Source organism: Anolis carolinensis, chromosome 4, assembly GCF_035594765.1.
Source record: "Anolis carolinensis isolate JA03-04 chromosome 4, rAnoCar3.1.pri, whole genome shotgun sequence".
Taxonomy (NCBI): Eukaryota; Metazoa; Chordata; class Lepidosauria; order Squamata; family Dactyloidae; genus Anolis; species Anolis carolinensis.
In genome coordinates this window covers 5,269,612-5,296,953 of record NC_085844.1, presented here as the reverse complement: position 1 = coordinate 5,296,953, position 27,342 = coordinate 5,269,612, and the positions used below count along the sequence as shown (strand labels likewise).

The following is a 27,342-nucleotide window of genomic DNA, read 5'->3' as shown; positions in this document are numbered from 1 at the left end:
AGGGAAACAGGGTACCTCACAACCTCTGAGGTTGACTGCCATATGGAACATGGCCATACAGCCTGGAAAACACACAACAACCCTGTGATTCCGGCCATGAAAGCCGACAACACTTTGACCATTTTGGTGACCCTTCTCTGGACACAATGCAGCTTGTCAATGTCTTTCTTTAATTGGTGCCAGAACTGGACACAGGATTGCTCCATGTAAGGTCTGACCAAAACAGACTAGAGTGGGACTATTACTTCCCTCAAGCTAAACATTATGCAGACAGTCTCCAGGTTAGAAACAGGTAAGTTTGTCATTAGGTTGAATGTGTATGTAGTTGGAACAGGAACTTCAGGAACTCTAGCAATTTTTGTTCTATTTTTGGATAACATAGGGAAGGGTTAACACCCCTGTAACGTATCTTTTGCCGACTATGTCCCTGTTCAAAAGATTTTGCCTCACTTTCTGTCCTTGGGCCCTTCCACATACCCATATAACCCAGAATATCAAGGCAGAAAACACCACAATATCTGCTTTGTACTGGTTATCAGAATCCACACTGCCTTACATTCCAGTTCAAAGCAGGTAATGTGGGATTTTATTCAGCTGTATGGAAGGCGCCCCAGTGTCAACTGGATTTTGAAAATTGTGGCTTGTGGAAACAAGAAGTGGTGATAAAGCTTCAGTGGAGACACCTTTGCCCCATGATAATTCTCAGGAGTAAATTTCCCTTCCTAAGCGTAGATTTCCTCTCACTTCCTGTTGCCTCACCCTCATTTGTAACTAGGAGTTGGATGTAAGTCGGAGGTTTATAACTTGGGGACTGCCTGTAGTCCTATACATGCAACCTAGAATCACAGTGGCTTTTTTAGCTGCCACAGCACACAGCTGATTCATGTCCAACTTGTGAAATTTACCAAGACTCCTAAATCCTTTTCATATGTGATTCTTTTGAGCCATCTGAAAGATGCTCTAATAAGGTCTTGCTACAACCAGACGTAATAACAAGAAATCCCACCTTATTTATTGCACTGAAAGTACCATCTCTCTCTGCACGCATTACCTCTCTAAGTGCATAAAGTTCTAATGGGGGAAAGACAGAAGAGCATGTTTATCTTCACACCTTACAAGTCCCTCTACAACACTGGATCCATCACATATCGATTTCCCGCCTAGTGTTTGCCTCGTACTGAAGCCTTTCTGAACTTCTATTGTGGCTAGAAATTATTACCAAAGTAATAATCAAATGGATTAGCGCTTCAGAGGCTTTTACGCTGAATGGGTGAACTGAATTTGATGGAATGGATAACAGCTCGTGCAGCTGGGAAGGTGGGCTCTCTAATCCACAAAAGCTTCGGGTCACCATGAAATCCTTGACACATATTGGAAGCCTACTTCAGGATAAACATGCAGAGGATAAAAATGCAAGTGGTGTTGTTTTCCTTTATGGTTCAAGTTCACTAAGATGCTCCAAGTCTTGAACAAATCAGGGGAGGAGGGGAGAGAAAAATGAAATTAAGTTCCTCAAAAGCAAATCTTGGTGCCAAAGCATCGATTACATTATCCTCATCATAGTAACATACAGAGCACTGCAAGAGTAAGCAGAAATGTGTGTTATTGAAGCAGCCTTCCCCAACCTTGAATCCATTATACATCATAGACTACAGCTCCTATTATACCCAACAGGCATGGACGCGGTTTCTATCACCCCCAAACCATATGGTTGGCAAGAGAGAGTCTAAAACAATGGCAGGCTGACTTCAGGTTTGTGGGATCTTTGACTAAAACCCTAAAATTCATCAACCACACCCTGGGAAAACTATACACTTAGAATTAAAATACAGTCAGCCCTCCATGTGTGCGTCTTTGACTTTTGTGTATTTAATTACATTTTTCTCTTTAGGAATCTCTAAGTCAGTGGTTCTCAACCTGTGGGCCTTCAACTCCCAGAAATCCTAACAGCTGGTAAACTGGCTGGAATTTCTGGGAGTTGTAGGCCAAAAACATCTGGGAACCCATAGGGTGAGAACCACTGCTGTATGTCATCTACAGCCAACTTCTTCCAGAGGTTGATCACAGATGTTGACCAAATAATCACACTGGAGGACATAGGTCACATCAACAGGAAGTGTCCACACTAAGGAAAGCAGTCATGTCAATCTATTATGTTCTGGTCAGGCCACATCTGGAATAATACTGTGTTCAGTTCTGGGTAACACAATTCAAGAGGGATATGGACAAGCTGTCAAGAGGAGGGTGGCCAAAATGGTCAAAGCGCCACGAGAAATAGCTCAGGGAGTCAGGTATAAGGTTTAACTTGGAAAAGACAAAGTTAAGAGTTAACATGATTGTAAGAACTTCTCAACAATGGAATAAACCGCCTCAGAGAATAACAGAGTCTCCATCTTTGGAGAAGCATCTTTCAAGAGTGTTGTAATTATATATTCTTACATGGCAATGGATTGGACGGCCTTTACAGCATCTTCCAAATCTAAGATTCTATTACAGAAATAAATTCTCAGTGCCAGTTTTCTTCCATTATTGGGATAACTGGAACCCATCCATATCTAAATTTCGCCAAATGTAGATATGGATGGCTCCCAATTATCCAAATAATCGAAGGCAACCAACCTCTATCATGATGCCTTGCAAGCAAACTACGTATGCAGATTTTTATACAAATGATTGTTAAAATTGCCCCTAAGAAACTAAACATGGAAGCAAGAACAACAGTTTATTCCTTCACTGCCAGTCTTTCGAGGCATTGATGTACACATGAATTACCTATACAGATCTACCTGAGTGGGCAGACAATTTTTTTTTTCAAAAGCTTCTAATGTATTAGCAGTACCTAAAGTGCCATTCACAAGCATAAGAGAGGAGACAAATCCAGTAAATATGCTATTCTAATAAATTAGCAAAATTGCATTTCTATTTCCTAGCTACAGCCTGTTACAATACTTAACAAAAAAATAAGAGATCATAATTTTCCAAGCATTAGCATATGATGGGGCATGGGAGGGGGAACAAACTTGAAAGACCCAAGTCTGAAGAAACTTCTGAGCACAACCCACCCCACGACAGGACTGGTTAAATTGTCATTGTTAAGTTTCCTATGGGCTTGTCCTGACTTCTGGGCCTGAAAAGCTTAAGCCTGCAGGAGACACCAGAGCAAAATCGATGCCACGCCGATAATGGGTCTTTGGCTCAGAGGGTTAGTAGTGCTTTTAGCCGGTTGCAAAGAGGCTGGATTTCCATGCGCAGCAGCCCACAAGAGTCATTTGCATGCAAGCAGAGCTTGGAGCTCAATGGTCGATAGGCACACACACACAGGAGGAAATGTGTCAGCACCTAGGAAAAAAGAGGCAGAACAGAAGCACACACCTGACAGCAATCTTAAAAGGTAAAATGGAGCAACCAGAAACATGATTTGTTTTGTTTGCAATGGGGAGGCCCTCAATCCAACTTTTAGGTGGAAACTGGTAAAAGAGTAGATCCCACAAGGGTTGTCTTATGATCTAAGGAGGCATTTATGTCAAGGTTGATATATGGAATCTCATCAGTTCAGAGTGTGAAATGTGCTTTTGGAGACGACCACTTTCAGAAACTCCCAATAAGCATGGCCAATGGGGGATGCTGGAATGTGCCCTCCCAAAAATAAACTTTAGTCTGTTGTTGATGTCAACAAAGGTGCTACTGAACATCACTGAAGGGAGGATAGGTAGGATCATCAGTGCCAATTTGTCCAGCCAACAAGCCTCAGCAGAAGCCAACTAGATGTTTTCATGGCCAGAGATTCAAATCAAGGATGCCCTGATGACTTGCCCACTACGCTACACAAAATCCTGGACAGTCCTGGTTCCTCAAGTGCCATATTGCTTTGAGGGCTGCCTTTATAGAAGCAGAAAGGCAAAGAGGTTCTTCTGCAATTATTGCCCTTTACTTCCAATTCTGCACTGCTTAGCTTCCAAATCAAGACACACAGATGTCTCTTTTGAAAATGCTGGCACAGCTCAGGATCCTGTAGAATTTAACATATTGCAGATACTTCTTAAAGAGAAAGGTGAAAGTATTCTGCTACATGTTATTCAGCCTTTCTTGAAAAATAGAAGAAAGCCATCACTAACTTAGAGGTTGGGACCATGTTGTTGTTGAAGAGCAATTCTCAACATCCACCATCAGCTACACTGGAGTTTGCAATTGGGAGTTTCAGGACAAGAACATCTGCCGGGCAGCATGATTCTCACCCTGTGCTAAGTCACTAGTTTCACACATAAATCCACTTACATGCACTGGGATGAGATTCCACCACATGGGGAAGAGCTCCAATCATCAAAGGAATTACAAATGATCCCAAACTCCAGGTAACACTTGTTATTCCCTATAGAAGTCAGACATAACTTTCAATTGAAACATGAAAGATAAAACAAGAATCTTCTGGAGCTCTGGAGATCAACTCTCCACCCCCATATTTCCTTCTTTGTTTACATAATATGCAAAACATAACACCACAACAGCTTAAAATACCTGTGGCCAATGTTAATCTAAGAACATGCAGCCTCTAGCCAACTGAACTGGTTAGCATTTGATCTTATCTCCATTTAGATTAGTGTTTCCAACTTGTCTTCCAACTATTAAAAAGCTTGGGTGCATCTACATTGCAGAATTAATACAGTTTGAAACAGCTTTCACTGTCATGGCTCAATGCTATGGAATCCTGAGACATGAAGTTTGCAGAGGCACCAGCACCTTTTGACAGAAAAGGCAAAAGACTTTGTAAAACTACAACACTTGGGATTCTATAGCATTGAGACATGGCCATCAAAGTGGGAGCAAACTGCATTAATTCTACAGTGTAGATGCACCCATAGCCAGCCAGTTATCAGAACGAGGAATCCAGGAGGACCCTAGAAGGCCAATGGACTTGAGATTTGCAAATACTGTATTTCTTCAATTCTATGACTCATTTTATCTCCTATATAAACATCTCTAGAAATGGGATGCATCTTAAATTCTTAGGTGTACCCTATGCATTTTTGGCGGTGGTATTGACATTCGGGTATGTCTTTCAATTGAAGACATATAGCACTTTTGCCCTGTTCTTCCTGCTCCCATATACAACCTCAATTTCACAATCTGTCAATTCAGATACAATGGTCATGTTCTGCTACTATAAAACTGCAAAGCACAGTCAATTCCAAACCCCAGTTGTATACGTCAATTCAGAGAGAGAACACGTCACTATGTCTTTGACAATTCAGACATCACGGTCACTTTGGCTACTAAAACTACCAACTGAACCAGAGACCAGGAGAGAGGAGATTTCATGAGCCCACGCAGCTTGATTCCAATTATCTAAGCCACAGAATGGAGGATTGCCTGAATTAAGCTGTGGTGCTTGCTCTTATCCCCAAATAACCCGACCGGAGAGAGTTAAGAATGGCCAATTCTCTGAGGAACAACACATGGAATGGCTTCTCATATGCCATTCCCTGAAGAAGTTGAATTGCAGGAGCTTGGTGTTCAAGGTTGGCATGGCTGGCAAGACATTTTGAGCAGCAACATCTAAAGAGAGGCAAACCATGCAAAGACAGGAGGTTAACAAACTGAAGTGGAAAAAATACCAAAACAGACAGACCTGGAGGCTTAATTCATTCAGCAGATCTTGTCTTTCAATTGGAGTGGCTTTCCCCCTCAGTCAATTGAAGTTTTGTTGTATGTCTTTGAGTAATTTTTGAAACTCTTAAGGCAAGCCTATCAAAAGGTTTTCTTGACAAAATTTGTCCAGAGTGGGGTTGCCTAAGACTAAAGAAGTGTGTCATATTAAAAATGAGATAAAAATTATCTCTTGCTGGAAAGCAACTTGACAACAGGTAGGTGAGTATAGAATATTAGACATAAGGATTTTCTGAAGACAGGTGCAGGGAATTTTAAGTGCGATAGGAAAACTGCCTCCTAAAATATTTGTGTTTGCTTTTGTTGCTGCTATGGGGTTCAAGAGTAGCCATCTTCTCTTGCTTGAAGTAATAGACTCTGGAGTAAAACCCTTTGGACCCCCAAAAAGATAGGCCATTCACTAACATGAGAATGGGAAAACTTCATATTTGTGAGATCTCTTTATTTTTTCCCAGCAGTCTCAAGAACTACTAGTTTGTCCTGGATGCATGTGTTTTGCACTGTCCTTGCAAACATCCAGTCTTGGGTCATTCAAATCTTTCTTTATTTCAGTATTCGAGTCTAATGCACCATCAAATCTAATCTGCACATTAATTTTCAAAACCTTGAAACTAAAAAGCATTTGCTGGCAAATGTAATGAACAGAAGCAAAAAGTGCACTTTGTCATCCAATCAAAAAGGTGCACATTACAGGTGCAGCCTGCTTAGAGTTCCTTCTTTAAAACACAAAAGTGTTATGATACCAAAGCTTCCCAAAATGGAAAGGAAAACTTTGGGGTGCATCAATAATGCAAAGTGAATCCACTTTAATTGCCTTGAATCCTGGGGGATTCTGTTTTACAAGGCCTTGAGCCTTCTCTGACAAAGGATGCTGATGCCTTACCAAACTACAAATCCCAGGATTGCATAGTCACTGAATTAGAGATGAGGTACCTCAAATTGGAGTTCTGGGTGCAGCTCCTAATGCAGCTTCCCCTTTTAGTATGGCCAAGCACTAAGATGACGGTGTGACGCAAATCTAATGTGCACCCTATGTTTGGCAAGGTAATTTAGCCAAAAAAGCTGAGCAATAAATTCAAGTAAATACGGTATAATCTCAGGAAGCAGTCATTTTGCTCTTACTATTCTGAAACCACTTGAGTCTGAAGCTCATGCCCATCTACTACACATCAGTCATTCAACTCATATCTAAATCCATGTAACTTTTGAATCATTTTACCATAAACTAAGAAACTGGCCTCCTGTCCAAGTACCTCCACTGCTTCCGCCTAGAACAACACCAGTTATGCAAGTTTCTTGTCTTATATGAGATGGACATGCCCAGTGATAGCACCTTTCTGGCTTAGATAAATAGTGGAATATTGACTTGCATAGACAGTCAGACTTATGGATTCTATGTGATCTCACAGCAGCAAAAATACTCGTACTCCAAGCTGGAAAAGACAAATATCCCCCACCCAGCCATCAGTACTGGAAGGACTTTACTATTTTATCACTGCATGATTTAACATACTTTAACAGACTATTGGTAGAATCGTATGTATTTCTGCTTTCTTACTTCTCTCTCTATAGATAGAAATAAACAGACAGACTGAAAGGCAGGGGCCCTTCCATAACAACTGGGCTCCAGGCAACAGGAAAGCTGACAATCTGTGGAGATAATATGAAAAGGCCACAACAGATGGATGCTAAAGCCTAACCAATAATACAGCTAGGAAGGTTTCAATAATGCTGAGAAATCAAATTTCTCTTGCCTTTACTGCCTTCTATTCAGCAACCTGTATTCACAGATTTAACATCCCAGAAAACTATGTGGATGCATCTCTAACCCAATATGATCGAGAGAAGCCCTAAGCTACAAGAAGATGAGCAAGAACAGCCAGCAGAACAATGTTCTACAAATCTTTTTTTGTTCCAGAGCAGGAAGCTAGCTGCCTAAACATCATCCCCAAAACCTGGGGGGGGGGGGGGGGGGGATGAGCAAGCAGGAGGAGAAATATTCTTCATCTTTTTTGACTATATGATAAAACACTTAATCTTTGCCACAAAGAAGGAACAAGAGTAAAATTCACCAAGTGGCATCCAAAATACTTCACCAAAGGTTTTCAAAAGCCTCACCAAAAACATTCAATGGGATTAAAACCATTTGCAAGTTCACTGACATCTGGCCATCCCACGTTCGGAACAGAAGGAACAAGAGGAGGATGAGTAGGGAGGAAAAAGAGTTTGATGAGATATCATAGAGATTATCAATTAATATTTGAAAACCATACACCACAAAAGACACTAATATGACAAGGAAGTAGAACATGGTGGAAACCCAACTCTCCAACTTCCATTTTCCTTCTTCCATGGCCTTCCATGCCACTTCTCTTCTTGTTAAGAGCCAGAAGCACCCAAAGATGAAATATTGCTCCTAACCCTAACCCTAACCCTGACCCTAATGCCGGCCACATGACCTTGGAGGTGTCTACAGACAACGCTGGCTCTTCGGCTTAGAAACGGAGATGAGCACCAACCCCCAGTCAGATACGACTGGACTTAACGTCAGGGGAAACCTTTACCTTTACTTTATTCATCAGACTCTCTAAAATTAACTGGTTAAATTCTATGAAGACATCACCATGCTTAGGGATTACGGCCACCAGGCAGCTCAAGCAAATGAGTCAAGCCACATCTGGCACAACGGAAAGAAACTGCATTACGTTCCTAAAAACAATACAGCATGAAGAACGACTAAATTTCAACACAAACAGCTACAGCCAGGAATCCCAGGATTCTTGCCATTATGTTAGTGATGCTGAAAAGAATTACCATGTTTGTACCTCCACATACAGCCAGATCAGAAAAATATATTTTATTGCACGCACTCACAAAAAAAGTATTTTCATTTAAACACAGGTTTCCCTCGGATGTAAGGATCAAATTTGTTCCCCGTGCTTGCACGGTGGGTCCCACCCGCTCCACAGATAATGAAATTAGCTTAAGCTTCTGCTAAATTTCAGCTCAATTATTCCAAATGCAAGGGTGTTGGTTTCCTCCCCTCCCTCCCACAACACTTCCGAACAATTAGCGCTTGACAGCACAGATGCAAAGGCAGGCAGGCTCTCCGTGAGAGTTTGCAGGCCCTAATGGGTGGCACATGGTTGAGTATTCAAGGCAAATTGGCTGGGCACTGGCTGCTTGCACGATCTAAGCCAATGACGGTAGGGCAGCACCCAACCGGCAGGTCCTGATGCCCAGACAGACATCTTGTATGTGGTTTGGGATGCAAAGACAGAAGGAATTATAGAATTACAGAATTGGAAGAGGCCATGAAGGCCATCATGCAGAAATACACGATCAATGTATGTATGTATCCCCATACACACACACGCATGCATGCACACACACAACTCCAGCCACCTGCTGCCTCCAGCATTTCATCCAACAACTCCAATTAGTCTGCCAGGTGCAGAGATTCGCCAGCCAAGGTCACCATTCAAGGGTTAAGTGAAACGGTATATCACACGCACAGAACAATTAATAAATTCCCCGTCTTGCAGCGGCTTAGCTGTACACAGAATAAAAGGGCAAAGAGAGAGGAGGGGAGAGAGAGGGAGCGTGCATGCAGCCACGGGAAGTGGTCGGAAAGGAAATGAAAGACAAATCCTGGAGCAAAGCCGGCATCCACCCCGAGGAGCCGCATACCGATCCTCACCCCTTGGATGCTCAAGAGGAAAGCACCACTCATTCCTGGGCTAACCTCTGCATCCATCCCCACCCAAATCCCAGCCTTCGCCCTCAAGGCTCCCCACAACCCCTCCCACTGCACCACTGTGGGCCCCCACGGCACTGCAGCGGACAACTCAACGTCAAAAGCAAAAAGATATATATATATACACACACACAAATGCTTGTTTTCTCTCTGCCACCTGCAGATTTCAAGGAGAGGGATAGGGAAAAAAACATGCCACCTTGCATCTTGCTGGGTTTCATGACCCAAAGCAGTGGCTGGGTTTCCAGCAGCAGAAGCACCCCTCACTCCCATTGCTGCAATTCCCACTGCAACTCCCTATAAGGAACCCCCAGCCTCCCCACTTCTCTCTTCCGCCTCCCAAACCTGTGGTCGTCCATGCTTCCACCATGCTCCAGCCTCCGTGGACGGACAGCGACGTGCCGATGGCCCACCAAACACGCCCACCCCTTCACCCGATTCAATCGGCTCACGTCCAACTTGAGAAAGCCCAGCCTTCTTTCCTCCCGCCCCCCACCACCTCCCAAAAAAAAAAAAAGACGAAAGAGACCACCACCCCGGAAGCCATACCTTGCACCATTCCTTTTCGCCCGCCCACCCTGCAATGCAACCTTAAAAACATGCTCCCTTCCCCAATCCACAGGCGCATGAAGAAGCATCTGGCCAGCACCCCCAGGACCAGGAAGGCATAGAGATTCTGTCAGAGTATTTGCAGTATTTTCATTTAAACACTACCAATACACAAATCCCACATTAACAGATTCCACTCACATTAATATGAGTAAAAATCACATTTGACACCCATATAGCACCAATCTGGATTGAAAGGGGGGGGTAATCTCAGGAGGGAAAAGTGTGTAGAGGCATCTTATGGGGCGAAAGCAACCAGCTCACCCACAATTCCCATGCAATGCAAGGGTTTCAAAGCCCGACAGTGGGGAGGGCAACACAGGAAAAAGTGTGTAGAGGCATCTTATGGGGCAAAAGCAACCAGCTCACCCACAATTCCCATGCAATGCAAGGGTTTCAAAGCCCGGCAGTGGGGAGGGCAAAACAGCAGAGAAAGGGAGCAAGCCACCTGCCTGGAGGCCGATGGGCAAGAGCAGGTGCCAGGCCGAGGGGGAAGAGGAGGGGTGCGGAAGGGGACGGCTGTGCAAAGATCCTCCGAAGAAATGGGGATGGGAGACCTCCAAGCAATGCCTATGGGGCCCTGGGAAGGAGAGAGAGGCTGGTCTCCCAGAAAGTGGGCAGAGGGCAAAGCATGGGATTGCCCATCTCAATCACCCTAAGGGTGGTGGGCGAGATTCACAGTTCTGGAAGGATGGTAAGGGGTGAGGTTTAATAATAATAATAATTTTATTTATTTTGTGTCAAAAGCATTGCATAACAAATACATTTTAAAATGATGAAAAAAAGGAAATCACAAGCAACTAAATTGGATGGATGGATGGATGAATAATAATAATAATAATAATATGCATTGTCAAAGGACTATCATGGTCGGAATCACTGGGTTGCTGTGCGTTTTCCAAGCCTTTTTTTTCCATGTCAGGAGCAACCAGAGTTGCTTCTGGAGTGAGAGAATTGGCCGTCTGCAAGGACGTTGCCCAGGGGACATTGCCCAGATGTTTTGATGTTTTACCATCCTTGTGGGAGGCTTCTCTCATGTCCCCACATGGAGCTGGAGCTGATAGAGGGAGCTCATCCGCGCTCTCCCCGGGTGGGATTCGAACCTGGCAGCCTTCAGGTCAGCAACCCAACCTTCAAGTCATGAGGCTTTTATCCCCTAGGCCACCGGAGGAAATGTAGTTTTCCAAGCTATATGGCCATGTTCCAGAAACATTCTCTCCTGACGTTTCACCCACATCTATGGAAGACATCCTCAGAGGTTGCGAGGTCTGCTGGACAATAGGCAAGTGGGGTTTATATATCTGTGCAATAATGTCCAGGGTGGGAGAAAGAACTCTTGCCTGTTTGAGGCAAGTGTGAATGTTGCAACTGGCCATCTTGATTAGCATTTAGTGGCCTTGCAGCTTCAAGGACTAGTTGCTTCCTGCCTGGGGGAATCTTTTGTTTTCTGTCTGGAATTCTCCCGTTTTCTGAATGTTGTCGTTGTGGTCCAGCATTTCTGTGTTCTCAAATAGTATTCTGTGTCCAGAATACTGCTATGTCTGACTTCTCTGGTTGTTCTCTGAGAAGCCATTGAAATCCACAATCATGTGGACAATTTCAACAGAAAGGAGGGAACCATGAAAATGAACAAAATCTGGCTACCAGTAATTTTTTTAAAAAACGCTAAAATCAGGACAGTAAATAAAGAACCACACTCAGAAAACAGAAGACAAAAAACGATCAGGGCCAGCTAACACCTGCTAACAAAGGATTCTTCAAATAATGCTTCTGGAACATGGACATACAGCCCAAAAAACGCAAAGCACCCCAATAATAATATGATTTATGCTTCAGAGCAAGGAAAGAGGAGAGTCATGCCATAGAAAAGTATAAACTACAAAGGAAGATGGAGTTTGATTCATGAAAGGTCCTCCTTCATCGAGAGACCAAACTGGGGAGAAAGAGGCCTCAAGGGTATCATGTGGAAGAGATCCAAACATATAATGGGGTGAAATCTGTTGCTCTAGAAAGATAGTGTGGATATATATATATATATATACATACACTACATACAGACATACAAAATATATACATGGATGCAATTTTTAGAACTACACTGGGGGGGGGCTTTTTCTATCCCCCCCTTGCTCCCTCTCTATATATATTCAAAAATATACCTGGATATATATACATATATACAATGTAGAAATATACCTGGATGCATTTTTCTGAAACACATTGGGGTGGACTTATTTTCTATATTATAGATCGATAGATAGTTTGACCTGGATGCATTTTTTTTGGAAATACACTGATGTGGGGTTATTTTTTCTATCTATCTATAATATTATATATATATAGAGAGAAAGACAGATATAGTTTCTATAGATAGGTAGATAGATAAATAGATAAATATATCTGGATGCATTTTTTGGGAAATACACTGGGGTGAGTACATTTTATCTTTATATGTGTGTGTTTATATTATAGATAGATAAATGGGTAGATACAATATCAGATAGATAGATAGATCTGGATGCATTTTTTTGGGAAATACATTGGGGTTGACTTGTTTAGATAGATAGATAGATAGATAGATAGATAAGATAGATATAAAATATATTATAGATAAACAGATAGATAAGAGAAATATACCGGGATGCATTTTTTTGGAAATAGACTGGCGTGAGCTTAGATAAATAGATAGATATAATGATTGATAGATAGATAAATAAATAGATACAGATATATATCTGGATGCAGTTTTTTTGGGGGGGGGGAATACATTGGAGTGGATATATATCATAATACAGTAGAGTCTCACTTATCCAAGCTAAACGGGCCGGCAGAAGCTTGGATAAGCGAATATCTTGGATAATAAGGAAGGATTAAGGAAAAGCCTATTAAACATCAAATAAGGTTATGATTTTACAAATTAAGCACCAAAACTTCGTGTTATACAACAAATTTGACAGGAAAAGTAGTTCAATACGCAGTAATGTTATGTTGTAATTACTGTATTTATGAATTCAGCACCAAAATATCACAATATATTGAAAACATTGACTACAAAAATGGCTTGGATTATCCAGAGCCTTAGATAAGCGAGGCTTGGATTAGTGAGACTCTACTGTATAGATATAAAATATATTAGATAGATAGATAATAGATTGATTGACAAATATACCTGGATGCATTTTTCTGAGAACACACTGGGGTGGGCTTATTTTATATACAGCATACTATATATATACACACATACAAATATATATCTATATATATAAATGAGTGATGGCATCATGGCGACCCACAAAACAACAAAACTACAGGCCCCCCAACCTCGAAATTAGACAACACAACCCATCATCCATGCCTCTAGGTTGATACAACAAAAAGAAAAGAGAAATGAAGTCCTAATTAGAGGGAGAGCAATAATTTTTTTTATCCAATTGCTGCCAGTTTAGAGGGCTAATCTCTACCCACTTGGTCTCCTAGCAACCAACTCAGCCAAGGGACAGCCAGGGTTCAGTTAGGGGACAGGCAGATTTAGGCCTCACTTAGGTCTCTTCCACAGATTATCTAATTTGCACTGGATTATATGGCAGTGTAGACTCAAGGCCCTTCCACTCAGCTATATAACCCATTTATAATCTTATATTATCTGCTTTGCACTGGATTATCTTGAGTCCACACTACCATATAATCCACTTCAGTGTGCATTTTATACAGCTGTGAAGAAGGGGCCTCATATAATCCAGTTCTAAGCAGATAATATAAGATTATCAATATACAATATACAATTCCTCAATACTTTATTTCCCACACCACCATACTTCGCCACAGCAACGCGTGGCCGGGCACAGCTAGTATATATATATATATATGTATGTATGTATGTATATATATATATATATATATATATACACACACACACACACACACACACACACATACACACCTGGATGCATTTTTAAGGGGGAAAACACCTATCTAGACACCTAGATATCTAGATAGATATAGGAAGATACCTGGATGCCTTTTGGGGGGCTTGTTTTTTCTATTTATCTATATCTATATGTCATATTAGATATATAGATATATAGATATAAATATACCTGGATACCTTTTTGTACTAATACACTGGGGCTGGGTTGGGCTTTCCCCCTGATGAAGCGCTGGGTGCATGTTTCCCCCGCCCCGGGAAGAGCGCCAGAGTGGACCAGAGGCCTACCTCTCGGCCATGTTCGCGGGGGTCCGGCGGGGCCCTCACCCCATGGCTCCCGCTCCGCCTCCGCCGCCTCCCGGCCGCTGAATGACGGACCGAGCCCCACCGCCGCAGCGCCGCGTCCCGCCGTCACCACCGACAACCGCCACCAGCCAATCACAGGCGCCGGGGGGCGTGGCCACAAGCATGCTCGGCTCCGCCCGGACAACCCACTTCGGACGTCCTTTTCGCGTCACACGCAGACGCCGATGCCCTCGCATCGCCTCATGGGAAATGTAGTTCGCACGGACTAAGGGCTTCAGCTTTTCCCGCCCAGGCAAGCTGCGTCGGCCGCCATCTTTGTTTTCTGAGGTGAGCGGGGGAAATGAGAAGGGAAAATAATATAAAAGTAAAATAAAATTTATAAAATGTAAAATAAATGATATATCACATATATTAAAACATTAGAAATAAAATATAATGGATAATTATATATAAATATATTATACAAATATGTTAAATAAAATATAGAAATGCATTATATATATTTAATAAATATATTTATATTATATTATTAGATATATTTATTAAAATATATTTTTAAATAAATATATATAGCAAATAATATAATACAGTAGAGTCTCACTTATCCAACGTTCTGGATTATCCAACGCATTTTTGTAGTCAATCTTTTCAATACATTGTGATATTTTGGTGCTAAATTCATAAATACAGTAATTACTAGATAGCATTACTGCGTATTGAACTACGTTTTCTGTCAAATTTGTTGTATAACATGATGTTTTGGTGCTTAATTTGTAAAATCATAACCTAATTTGATGTGCAATATGCTTTTCCTTAATCCCTCCTTATTATCCAACATATTCGCTTATCCAACGTTCTGCCGGCCCGTTTATGTTGGATAAGTGATACTCTACAGTAATATAAAAATAAAATAAAACATATAAAATGTAAAATAAATGATATATCACAAATATTAAAACATTAGAAATAAAATATAATGGATAATTATATATATATTATAAAAATATGTTAAATAAAATATAGAAATGCATTATTTAATAAATATATTTATATTATATTATTTGTTAAATACAGTAGAGTCTCACTTATCCAACATAAACGGGCCGACAGGATGTTGGATAAGCAAATATGTAGGAAAATAAGGAGCCATTAAGGAAAAGCCTATTAAACATTAAACGTTGGATAAGTGAGACTCTACTGTATTACAAATATTAAAACATGAGAAATAAAATATAATGGATAATTATATATATATATTATAAATATTAAAATATAAATAAAATATACAATGCATGATATATATATATATATATATATATATATATATTATATATAACAAATAATATAATATCCACATGCTTGTGGATTTCAATGGCTTTGTCGACAACTTCAACAGAAAGGAAGAAACCGTGAAAATGAACAAAATCTGGCTACCAGTATTAAAAAACTCAAAAATCAGAACAGTAGATGGGAAGCAACACTCTGAGGGCAGAGGAGCTTCAGGGACGGCTAATGACTCTGAACAAAGAATGCCCTCCAGGCAAGAGACAAATCTTTCCAATGCTAATTAAGGTGATTAACTGCAACATTCACGCTGACTTCCAACTGACAAAGAACTCTTCTCACATCCTGGACTCTCCACTGATATATATTAACCTTCCTTGCCTAGTTTCTCCATGCCTCACAACCTGAGGATGCCTGCCCTAGATGTGGGTGAAACATCAGGAGAGAATACTTCTAGAACATGGCCATACAGCCCGGAATACATACAACAACCCCAATAATAATAATAATAATAATAATAATAATAATAATAATAATAATAATAATAGTATGTGTTGTCAAAGGCTTTCATGGCTGGAATCATTGAGTTGCTGTGACTTTTTCAGGCTGTTCTAGTAGCATTCTCTCTTGATGTTTCACCTGCATCTGTGGCTAATGACATTTTCAGAGGTCTGTTGGCAGTAAAGCAAGTGGGGTGTGTATATATATACCTGTGGAATGTCCAGGGTGGGAGAAAGAACCCATGTCTGTTTAAAGCAAGTGTGAATGTTGCAGTTAGCATGCTTGAACAGCATCGAGTAGCCAAGAGACTGCAAAGTCAATCAGTGAGAGTATCTGCATAGAGGTAGCCTGGCCGTTGTTGCTTGGAGGCATCCTCTGTTTGGGAGGTGTTCACTGGACTTTGGTGGCTTGTTTTCTGGAGTTCTGTTTCTGAGTGGTGTTCTTTATTTACTGTCGTAATTCTGATGTTCATTAATACTGGGAGCCAGATTTGGTTCATTTCCATGGTTTCCTCCTTTCTGTTGAAATTGTTCATGTGCTTCTTTTGGATTTCAGTGGCATCTCTGTGTAGCCTGACATGGTGGCTGTGAGAGTGGTCCAGCATTTCTGTGTTCTCAAATAGCATTCTGTGTCCAGGTTGGTTCATTAAGTGCTCTGCTATGGCTAACAAATCAGTCTGCAGTGCCATGTTCCTTGATTCAAGTCTGGGCAATGCTGCTGGGTTTGGGGGTCCCTATGTAGACTTGTTCATGGCTGCACGATATATGGTAGACTCCTGCAGTGGTGAGAGGATTCCTCTTATCCTTTGCTGAATTTTCTTGGTGGGTCTGTTTGTAGGTTGTGTTTCTTCATCAGCTTCCATATGTGGTCAGGGGTTCCCTTGATTTATTGTAAGAACACTTTTCCTCTATGGTAGATTTTTCCTCCCACCCTGGACCTTCCACAGATATATGTACACTCCATTTGCTTCACTGCCAACAGAACCTATGAAAATGTCATTAGCCACAGATGCAAGAGAAATGACAGGAGAGAATGCTACTGGAACATGGCCATGCAGGATGAAAAACTCACAGCAACCCATTATTATTATATTTATTTATATCCTACTTTTGTCTCTTGCTTGTGATGCAAAGTAGCTCACAACAAATAATGTAATTTAAAACCCACGAGATACAAATATTGAAAAAGAATTAAACAATAGTGTTGTTATTAATAATAGTAGTAGTAGCAGTAGTATTTAGATATATGGTCCATACTGCATAATGTGTGTCCTGCTGAGTTGCTCCTTGTGATTCAGAAAGGAGACAGGCTTGGATTATATACACATCCACACAAATGTTCCCCAAGAAGAAATAACCACCCTTATTAGATATGCCAGAGTTGCCCTGTCAGGTCCAATTAAGTGCATCAGATGTATGGTTATTTCTGACAAGAATGATTCTTCCATCTTTAGGGGGGAAAGGGCTTGAGGGTCAATTAGGGAAAGATCAAATATCTCTCTCTGTCTATCAATTCCCGCCTCCGCCCGCCATGCCAAAAGGGATGAAGGGATGCCGGGGATGAAACCTCTTGGCTCAACAGCTCTAATGAGACAGAAAGGCTGAGCATCTCTCTCCATCACAGAATCCTAGAGTTGGAAGAGAGCTCCCAAGGGTCATCCAGTCCAACCCCATTGTGCCATGCAGAAAGACACAATCAGGCACTCTCAAGAGATGGCCATGTAGAGTTGGAGGAGACCGTAAAGGCCATCCAGTCCAGCCCCCAATCTGCCTGGCAGGAAGACGCAATGCAAGCCTTCCTGACCAATGCCCATCTAGCGCTTGTTTCAAGACCTCCAGAGAAGGAGACTACCAGGCAGTATATGTATTTATTTATTTCCAGTGTTTATATTCCGCCCTTCTCATCCCAAAGAGGACTCAGGGCAGATCACAATGCTCATATACATGGCAAACATTCAATGCCATTTAGACAATATGGCATATATAGACAGACACAGAGGCAATTTAACATTCCAGCTTCCTGTTTCATGAGGGTTTGCTCGATTCCAGCCACGGGGGAGCTGCCGCTGGACCGTCCACTTGTGACACCGGGTCCTTGATGGAATACTTCCTCATTCTTCCACATGCTGCTGGAAGGTTTTATGGTGTCGTAAATTAGTTAAATTAGCCTCCCCGCATAAAGCGATATCTAAATTTCCTACTCAACAGATACAACTGTCTTTCGGGCTGCATAGGTCGACAGCTAGCTAGACTATTAAATGGTTGGGAGCTCAATCTGACCCGGGTTGGATTCAAACTCATGACCTCTCGGTCAGTAATGATTTATTACAGCTGGCTACTAACCAGCTGCGCCACATCCTGGTCCTATATCCCAAGTATTGAACAGCTCTAACTTTCAAGGAGGTTCTTCCTAGCCTTTAGGTGGCATTTCAATCCACTGCTCTATTGTGTCCTAATGTGCAGAACAGCAACAAACCCAAACTAGCTCCATTTTCACTATGACCCCCCTTTGAAATACTTAAATATAGAATCATAGAAATATCTCAGCCTTCTCTATGCTGCGCTAAATATAATCGGCTCCCTAAGCTGCTCTGCTTGGATTCATGGTTTCCATACCTTTTATTACATTGCTCACTCTCCTCTGAATGCATCTTTGCAATATTCTTCTTAAATTATGGTGCCCAGAATTTGACAAAGCATTCAGTTCAGATCTAGCCAAAGCATTATTTATAATAAATGGGAATCTCAAAACTCTGGGAAATGGTGGATTGGTTTGCATGAAGCTGAGCTACTGAGATCATCTGCTTTTTGTTATTTTTCAATGAGAAGGTGCTGGTTTGGGCATGAAGGAAGTTATAATTAAACACAGGGGTAGGGTTTTCTGCAGAGAAATATAAGACAGGCACCTCTGGCTTTGCAGGCTTACTGAAGACTGGCTGAGAACAATAAACTTCATAAACTTCAAGTTTTGTGAGAGGAGGGCCTCTTGTCAAATCTGATGGCTCTAAGCTTGGGCAAGTCAGGTTTGGAGGCAGACAACGGCAACCCGCTTCTGAATAAACCTTGCCTATAAAAACCTGTGGTAAATCCACCTTAAAGTCACCATATGTTTTTGAAGGCACAAAACAACAACAAAACTATATTGATTAATCTTAAATATGCCACAAGATCCTACTGTTCCACTTTGAACCTGCATTTCCAAATTAATCAGTTCTTCCATTCCACTTCTGCTCATTTTTCATTGCATAAGCTCTAGAAACAGTTTCTTGGGCTGTTTTGTACATCTTCATTTATGCTGCACTATACCTGCCATGGCCCTCTGCTATGGAATTATGGGACTTGTAGTTTGGTGAGGCAGCAGTATCCCTTGGCAGATAAAGCTCAAGGTCTTGTAGAACTACAACTCCTGGTAATTCCATAGCATTGAGCCATGGTAGTTAAAGTTGTATTGAACTGCATTATTTCCAACAAACAAAAGCAAAGTTAAAAATACTTCTTCTAGAATCAGCATTGTTTTTACACTGTAGATCAGGCATGGGAAAACTTCAGCCCTCCAGGTGTTTTGGACTTCAACTCCCACAATTGTTTTGGAATTGTGGAAGTTGGAGTCCAAAACACCTGGGGGGCTGAAGTTAGCCCATGCCTGGTGTAGATGCACTTTTTGTTCTTGCAATTGTTAGAAGCTCCCATGTTCATGGGGTGATAAATCCACTCTGGGTTTTAGTCTGAATTTTAAATGTGCTCTCCAAGGTACTGAAGAAAATCTTCCAAAGGGATCGATTCCCTTTAGATGCTTCTTTAAATTTCAGACAAAAATGTGGAACAGATTCAGCCTTGTCCAAGGTGCTGAAACCTGCTCCACAAATACCGTAATAGCATATTTGAATATCAGACCAAAACCTGGAATAGATTCCCTTCCCCACTGACATGGAAGCCGCCAACCACAACTGTGCACAAGATGTCTTGAACCTCGTTCCCAAAGTTATTGCCGGAATCATTCCAGAAGTCATGGAGTTTGGTTGTTCCAGAAGCTGTTAGCACAAACTGTTACAACTTCTGAGGACTAGGTGTTGCTTGAACTAGTTCTTGTATTCCTGCATTCCTCCCACACACAAAACCATTGGAGGGAAGCCAGGGGATCGGTGCGAGGCGCATATGGCTGGTGGGTGCGGGGCACGCTGATTCAGCACACTTGTCGCTCAGAGGGATGCATGCAGCCAGATCCTGGGCATCACGAGCGGGCGTGATAATATGCCACTGGGTAAGGCTGCAAGGCATGGTGCTTATTACCAACGGATGTAATTACAGGGAAAGTCCACGGCGGTTGTGTTAGGGCATTTCGAACCCGGTGTTTCTCTTCTGCAAAGGGGCAGCGTCAGCCCTACAAACTGGCCAGCCACCTGATCCCACCATCACAACAACAACATTTGCAAATCTGTAGCATCTCATTCTTTCTCTTTTTGGGCTCATTTTTCTTCTTCTTCTGATCAACCTTTGCTTGTCTCTTCTTATCTGAAATGCCAAGGGCAGCTTCCCTAGTACGAATTATTTACCTTACTAGGCACTTTAGATTTTAAAAAGAAGACTGTTAAGATGTCATGTCAAAATAAATTGTTGGAATACAGTAAATAGGCCATATAAAATAAAGTAAGTTTAAAGTAAAAGGGGAAAAATGGAGAGGTGTGACCTAAAGATTAATTTTTCATTATCAATTACTGATATGAATATTACTTGTGCTTATGTATTGGTTTATCTTTAGCAGAAGCCCCAATGCAGTTAAATAGAATGAGTAGTATATGTAATCATTTGAAAATTGGCTTTGCTTGAGGAGGGAAAAGGCAGATATGTTTTTAGTTTTTAATTTGTATGTTGTGTTTTTATTGTTATTATTATTAAAAAGGAAAGGATAGAGTTCAGTTGTTAGTCTTAGCTGGCAGGAATGCAGGGAAAATATTGGGGTGGGATAGCACAGGTTATTTCTGTATCAGATCTTTTTGTTTTGTTTCTAATTTTAGTGCCTGTGTGTTTTATCTCTTTTTCCAACAAAGGCAAATAAATGAGTCCCAGAGCAAATAAAGACTTAATCCCATTCTATACAGCTATATAATATCCACATTGAACAGAATTATATGACAGTGTGGACTCAGATAATCCAGTTCAAAACAGATATTATGTATTACCTGTCTTGATAATGTGGGGTATATGGCTGTGTAGAAGAGCCCTAACTCTCCCTAGAGCCATGATGACTAAACTGAGGCTGTCATACTTTGACTATATAATCAGAAGAGAGGATTCTCTCTAAAAAAAAAAAAGGCAATAATGATTTGCAAGTTAAAAAAGGCACTAGGAAAATAAAGAAAACTGCATTGTATCTTGCAAAGCATTACCGCACAACCATAGCCCTATGCTATGTATTCATGTGAGTTGTAGCTTAGCCTTCTCTGCCAAAGTGTGCTGGTGCCTCATTGAACTACAGCTCCCAAGATCCCATAGCATTGAGCTGTGGCAGTTCCAAATGGTGCCAAACTGAATTAATTCATGGGGTCGTCATAACTAGAAGTCAGCTTGAAAATTATTAACAACAACTCCCTTTGGTTGCTGTGAGTTTTTCAGGCTGTATGGCTATGTTCCAGCAGCATTATTTCCTGATGTTTTGCCTGAATCTGTGGCTGTCATCCTCAGAGGCTTGTTCAGAGGTCTGTTGGAAATGAGGTAAGTGGAGTATGTCTATCTATCTATCTGTGGAATGTCTAGGGCGGGAGAAAGAACCCTTGTCTGTTTGAAGCAAGTGTGAATGTTGTGATTAACAAGCTTGATTAGCATTGAGTAGCCTTGCAGCTGCAAAGTCAATTAATGGGGGTATTTGTTGGCTGTTGCTGCCTGGAATCATCCTCTGTTTGGTAGGTGATAACTGGCACTTTATTGTTTGCTGTCTGTAATTTCCCTGTTTTTGAGTGGTGTTTTTTATTTACTGTCTTGATTCTGGTATTTTTTAATACTGGTAACCAGATTTTGTTTATTTTCATTGTTTCCTCCCTTCTGTTGCTTCTGGATTTCAGTGGCTTCTCTGTGTTGTCTGACATGATGGTGGTCAGAGTGGTCCAGCATTTCTTTGTTCTCAAATAATATTTCGTGTCCAGGTTGGTTCATCAAGTGTTTGGTTATGGCAGATTTCTTTGATTGAGTTAGTCTGCAGTGCCTTCCATGTTCTTTGATTCGTGTCTGGGCAATGCTGCTGTGTTTGGGGGTCCCTATGTAGATTTCTTGTTCACAGCTGCATGGTATAAGATAGACTCCTGCAGAGGTGAGAGGGTCCCTCCTATCCTTTGCTGAACGTTGGATTTTCTTGGTGGGTCTGTAGATAGTTTGTAGGTTGTATTTCTTCATCCGCTTCCCCATGCTGTCAGTGATTTCCTTAATGTATGGTAAGAACACTCTTCTAGCCTTCGACAACAACTCCCTTCTTACCAATGCTGTTACCTCCCCTGGAAACACAGAAATCCTTGCTTTTCTGATTCACCAAGTACAGTGTTCCTTCACTTATCGCTGGGTTTAGGTTCCAGGACCACCCGCAATAAGTGAAAATCCACGAAGTAGGGACACTATATTTATTTTAATATTTATACATTATTTTCGTAGTTATACACTATTTTAAGTCTTTATCAACCAATCGTTTGTTGATAAATTGCCTCCTTCTCCTCTCGTTGCCACTTGGGCTCCTTTTCTCTCCGTTTGGCTTCTCCTTCTTCCCTTCCTTAGGCTATACATTGTAATTTTTTAATGATTTATCATAGTCTTTTAGAGTTTATTGAAAAACCGCAAAACAGCGAATACGCAAAAAGTGAACCACAAAGTATTGAGGGAACACTGAACTCCCTTTTAGATTTGGATTCATGGCGCTCTCCACTTGCCTAGTTTGCTTCTTATATACGGAGAAACGGGAGCTATAAATGAAATAAGTAAAGAAATAAACACAATAGAATCCTACAACTGGAAGAGACTCCAAGGGCCATCCAGTCCAACCCCATTCTACAAAGTTGGAAGACACAATCAAAGCTCTCCTGATAGATGGCCATCCAGCCTCTACTTAAAAGCAGAGAAGGAGACTCTTTCCTCCCTGAGGTTCTGGATTTACTTTCTGACAATCCTCTGGGTGCAAAGGAATGCGGACGGACCCTGGGACAAGAAGGGGTTGAATAGCTTCTTCCTCTTCCTCCTCTTCCTCACCCGCTTCATGCACACCAGCAGCCTTTGTCCTGGCAAGAATAGATCCTTTGAGGGCAGCCTACTGAATCTCTCCCTCTTTCTCTTTCTGGCATCCATTGTATACCAATCTAATAAGATGCACTTTCCGACTTCTATGGGCCAGTACAGAAAGCTGGGCTGGGCAACAGGCTTCCCCCACAGTCCTGACATTTCCAGCTACAATAATGTTCTCTTTGAAGAAAAAGAAGAGTGCTTTTTGTTGGTGGTCAGGCAAAGGTCAAGCTTGGTGGAGAAACAGCTGGGCTTGGTGCAAACTGGGGAGGAAATGCCCTCTCTGCCTTGTTTCCAGAAGGAGAGGAAGCTGGTCGTGGAATATACTGCTGGCTGGGAGTTCAATGGAGTCTCCTTCCTTCTCTGGAGGTCTCCAAACAGAGGTTGGATGGCCATCTGTCCAGAGGGTTTCAGTTGTGCCCTCCTCACTAGCAGAATGAGGCTCGGCTAGATGACCTTTGTGGGTCTCTATGATTCTAAACTGTTGTTTCTGGAAAATTTGAAAGGGAAAGTGTCCAGGTCATGAACCGGTGCCTGGCTGCTGTGATTATCTGGATGAGGGCGAACAAATTGAAGTTGAATCCAGACAACCCAAGGTATGGGCCAGTTGCGTCCATACCTTGAGAAGTCAGAAGTGGTCCACACTCTTGTTACATATAGGATAGACTACTGCAACGTGCTGTATGTGGGGTTGCCTTTGAAGACTGTTTGGAAGCTTCAAATAGTCCAATGAGAGGCAGCCAGGTTATTAATTGGGGCAGCGTATAGGTAACACACAACTCCCATGTTGCATCAGCTCCACTGGCTGCCTGTTTGCTACCGAGCAAAATTCAAAATGGTGGCTTTAGCCTATAAACGGCCTCTGCCCAGTTTACCTGTCCGAACGGATCTCCCTCTGAATCACCGTGGAGACAGTGTTGCACACCAGCAGTTTATTGATGAAAAGGTAGCAAAAGTAAGGCAAAAAGCAATAAGGAAATGCAATAATCCAAATGTAAATGCAGTAATCCAAATAGAGTTCAATGTCCCAAAACAGCAAGTAAATCCTTAGAGGACAAGACTTAAAACATCAAAACAAAATCCAAAGTACAGGATATCATCAGGAGCATGAAAGCAGGGACACTTTCCCAAGAAACCATAGGCAGCACTTGAACCAAGACATGAAGCTTGAAACTAAGAACCATAGGCAAGACAGGAACAAATCAGATCTTGCTCTGACAGCAAAGTTGCTTGATCTGAAAGTTACCCATTCTTACAAGACATGAAGGCATTCCTTTGACCTTGGGTTCCTAGCCTTTTGGCAGGAATCTGTAGTGAACATCTCGGGAGGTTCGTTCTCAGGCTAAGTCTAGTTTGTCTGTCTAATTGGACTTCCTCATTATTACTTTCAGAACCACCTGGCTGTTGTTGACTTTCCCTGCCCTCCTCCCCCATGTTCCCCAGAGTGAAGCCTCTATTATCTCATCTTCTTGGTCGTCTTGGCTGCCTGCCTGTGGCCTTTTCAGCATCTCTGGCTGCTCAGACTGCCTACCATTTTCAGTGTCAGACTGTGCAAACCCAAATCCCCCTTCATCATCAGACTGAACCACAACAGACAGGGCCTCCTCGGTACTGGCTCCTCGACTCTGGAACTCCATCCCTGGCGAGATTAGATCGGCCACCTCTCTCCTGTTCTTCAGAAAGATGGCAAAGACCTGGCTGTGGGACCAAGCCTTTGGGGCAGGGCAATGAAGCAACAATAGGAAATCTACTCCATTGACCGGAGCCAGCATGGTGTCCTGAGTAGGTTTAAACAGCTGATTTTAAAGTAGATATAACTGATTTTAATGTTTGTGTATATTTATAATTGTTTTATGTGCCGGCACGGAATGCTTGCTGTATATGTGTTGTGCTCCGCCCTGAGTCCCCTTCAGGGTGAGAAAGGCAAAATATACATGTTTTAATTTTTTTTTAAGTGGGATCAGAGTGTTATAAATTGTAGTGTGAACAAGTTATTTATCAAAACTCATATTACTGGATTGAAAGTTGTTTCCTGCTGAGACCCTTTTTCCTTTGCATACAGCAGGATTGAGCTCCACTGAGATAAGATTTGGCCATTTAATACATTAAGCTGACATTAAAGAATGGCAGGGCAGAGAGGTCAGATTGGCATGGATTGGGGTGCTTTGATATTTTCAACTAAGGAAAGCAAAGATGGTGTTATCTTCCAAAATTAATACATTAAAAGGTCCAAGACTAAGGTTGACCTAGAAATCTTCGTTGTTGCCTCCTTAGCCCCATTATCTCTCGATAAGGAATAGCCTGAGTATTGTTGCTGGTGGTACTGGGTGGGCATCTCTGATCCAGACTTCCGAAATCCAAAATGGTCCAAAATGGCTGGCTGACATAGTGACAACTTTGTTTTCAATGTACACAAACCTGTTTCCATCCCTGCGTATTGTAAAATTACCCTCGGGAAATATGAATAAGGTGCATATGAAACATACATAAGCATAAAGTTCTTGTTTAGACTTGGGCCTCATCTCCAATACATCTAATTATGTACTTGCAAGCATTCCAACATAAAAAGAAAATATAAAAAATGCCAGGTCCCAAGCATTTTGGATAAGGGACAATCAATCTGTAATGGATCTTTTTCATACTGCAAACCCTTCCGTCCCCACAATTACGCTTGATAAGAAAATGAAAGAATGGAAACCATTCTCCATTAATAGCAAAGTGTGAGAAAGGAGTGGGAGGTAAATTATTTAAAAGGCTCTTTTCCTTTCCCTGTCCAATGGTTAGCCAATAAAAGGTGAAGATATTGCCTTTGAACATTAGCACAGCTAAGATAGATATATTGCAGCTAAAATAGAGATAGCTCCTTTAAGTTTTAGAATTAAAATGAGCTAATGATATCAGATTCAGAGGGATAGTTAATATCCTGGAAGTGATACTTCTATCCAATGTCTCATTTTCTTCTTCCAGGAGAGATGTGACCAGTGTAGGGGCCACAAGGGTCTGTCCTGGGCCATTCAGGGCCATTCAACATCTTTATCAATGACTTGGATGATGGAATGGAAAGCACACTTATCTCATTTGGAGATGGCACCAAATTGGGAGGAAGAGCTCATACCCTAGAGGACAGGATCAGGATCCAAAATGACCTAAACAGATAAGAGAGCTGATTGGCCAAAACTAAGACAATGTTGTTCAAATTCCTGAGAGAGGCAGCCTTTCTCAGAGAAACTGTCTGCTGAGGATGATTTGTCAGGTGCAGAAGTTAATGAGATTGAAGATAGAAGACAAGACTTTTGTAAACTGAGGGAAATTTCGCAAGCTCGCCCAAGGCCAGCCCATCAGTGGGAAAAGAGGGATAATAAATCCTTATCTGGTTATAGAGGAAAACAGAATGTTTTCCTTTCATTTCATGAGACAAGAAAGGCTTTAAATGAAATGGGGAAAGGATTTTGCTCAGTCTCAGCAATGTTAAACCTTCAGGACAGTCTTACTTCCAAGTGGATTTTAGTTTTAGTTTAGTTTTGCCAGGTTCCTCCTCTGGATATTGGATCTCCATGCTGTGTTGTTCTTTTGGATTTTGCATTTTGTTTTTACCTTTGTACCTTGAAGTTTATGGACTATTTGTTACATGTAGAAAATAATGTTTTTAGACTATACTGTTTCCTTAAATTTTATTGCTTTGCTTACATATATCCTTCAATAAACTTCTTGCTTATTTTACTATACTGGTGTTTAAGGTCAGAGGTGTTCCTGCTGTGCGACACAACAGACAATGATTTTCAACAGAGAGAAATGTGTGGAAGGTATAGTATGGGTGTCACCTGGCTTGAAAACAGTACATATGAAAGGGATTCAGGAATCTTAGTAAACTAGTCAATACATGGTGTGATGTGGCAGCTAAAAAAAACAGTGTGATTCTATGCTGCATCAATAGTATATCGTTGGGATCAAAGGAAGGCGTAGTCTGCTTCGGTTAGACCTCACCTGGAATAATAGCCCTGTGTCCATTTCTGGACAAAGCAACACAAGAGGTAGATGGG

At 41.5% G+C, this 27,342-nt stretch overlaps 1 protein-coding gene and 1 long non-coding RNA gene across 6 annotated transcripts in view; one reads left to right on the top strand and one right to left on the bottom strand.

Moving 5' to 3' along the window:
• The window catches only part of LOC100567418 (rho GTPase-activating protein 39), a 302,316-nt gene extending 287,934 nt beyond the window's left edge, over positions 1-14,382 (bottom strand). The window contains exon 1 of one of the 3 annotated variants that reach the window (XM_062979936.1): positions 14,244-14,382. In XM_062979936.1, the coding sequence (XP_062836006.1) occupies positions 14,244-14,254 (11 nt within the window). In that variant the 5' untranslated portion in view covers positions 14,255-14,382. Of the gene's footprint in view, positions 1-9,766; positions 14,136-14,243 lie in introns of those variants that run through there. The other 2 variants (XM_062979934.1, XM_062979935.1) reach the window with 2 other exon arrangements.
• Positions 14,383-14,480: 98 nt separating this feature from the next.
• LOC134298753 (uncharacterized) lies at positions 14,481-27,027 on the top strand. Of its 3 annotated transcripts, XR_010005843.1 has the most exons (3): positions 14,481-14,588; positions 21,659-21,757; positions 24,694-27,027. It is a non-coding gene; the product is annotated as an uncharacterized LOC134298753 (long non-coding RNA). The 3 variants fall into 3 exon arrangements; XR_010005841.1 differs by lacking the exon at positions 21,659-21,757; XR_010005842.1 differs by lacking the exon at positions 14,481-14,588 and having other exon boundaries at positions 15,688-21,757.
• Positions 27,028-27,342: the final 315 nt, after the last annotated feature.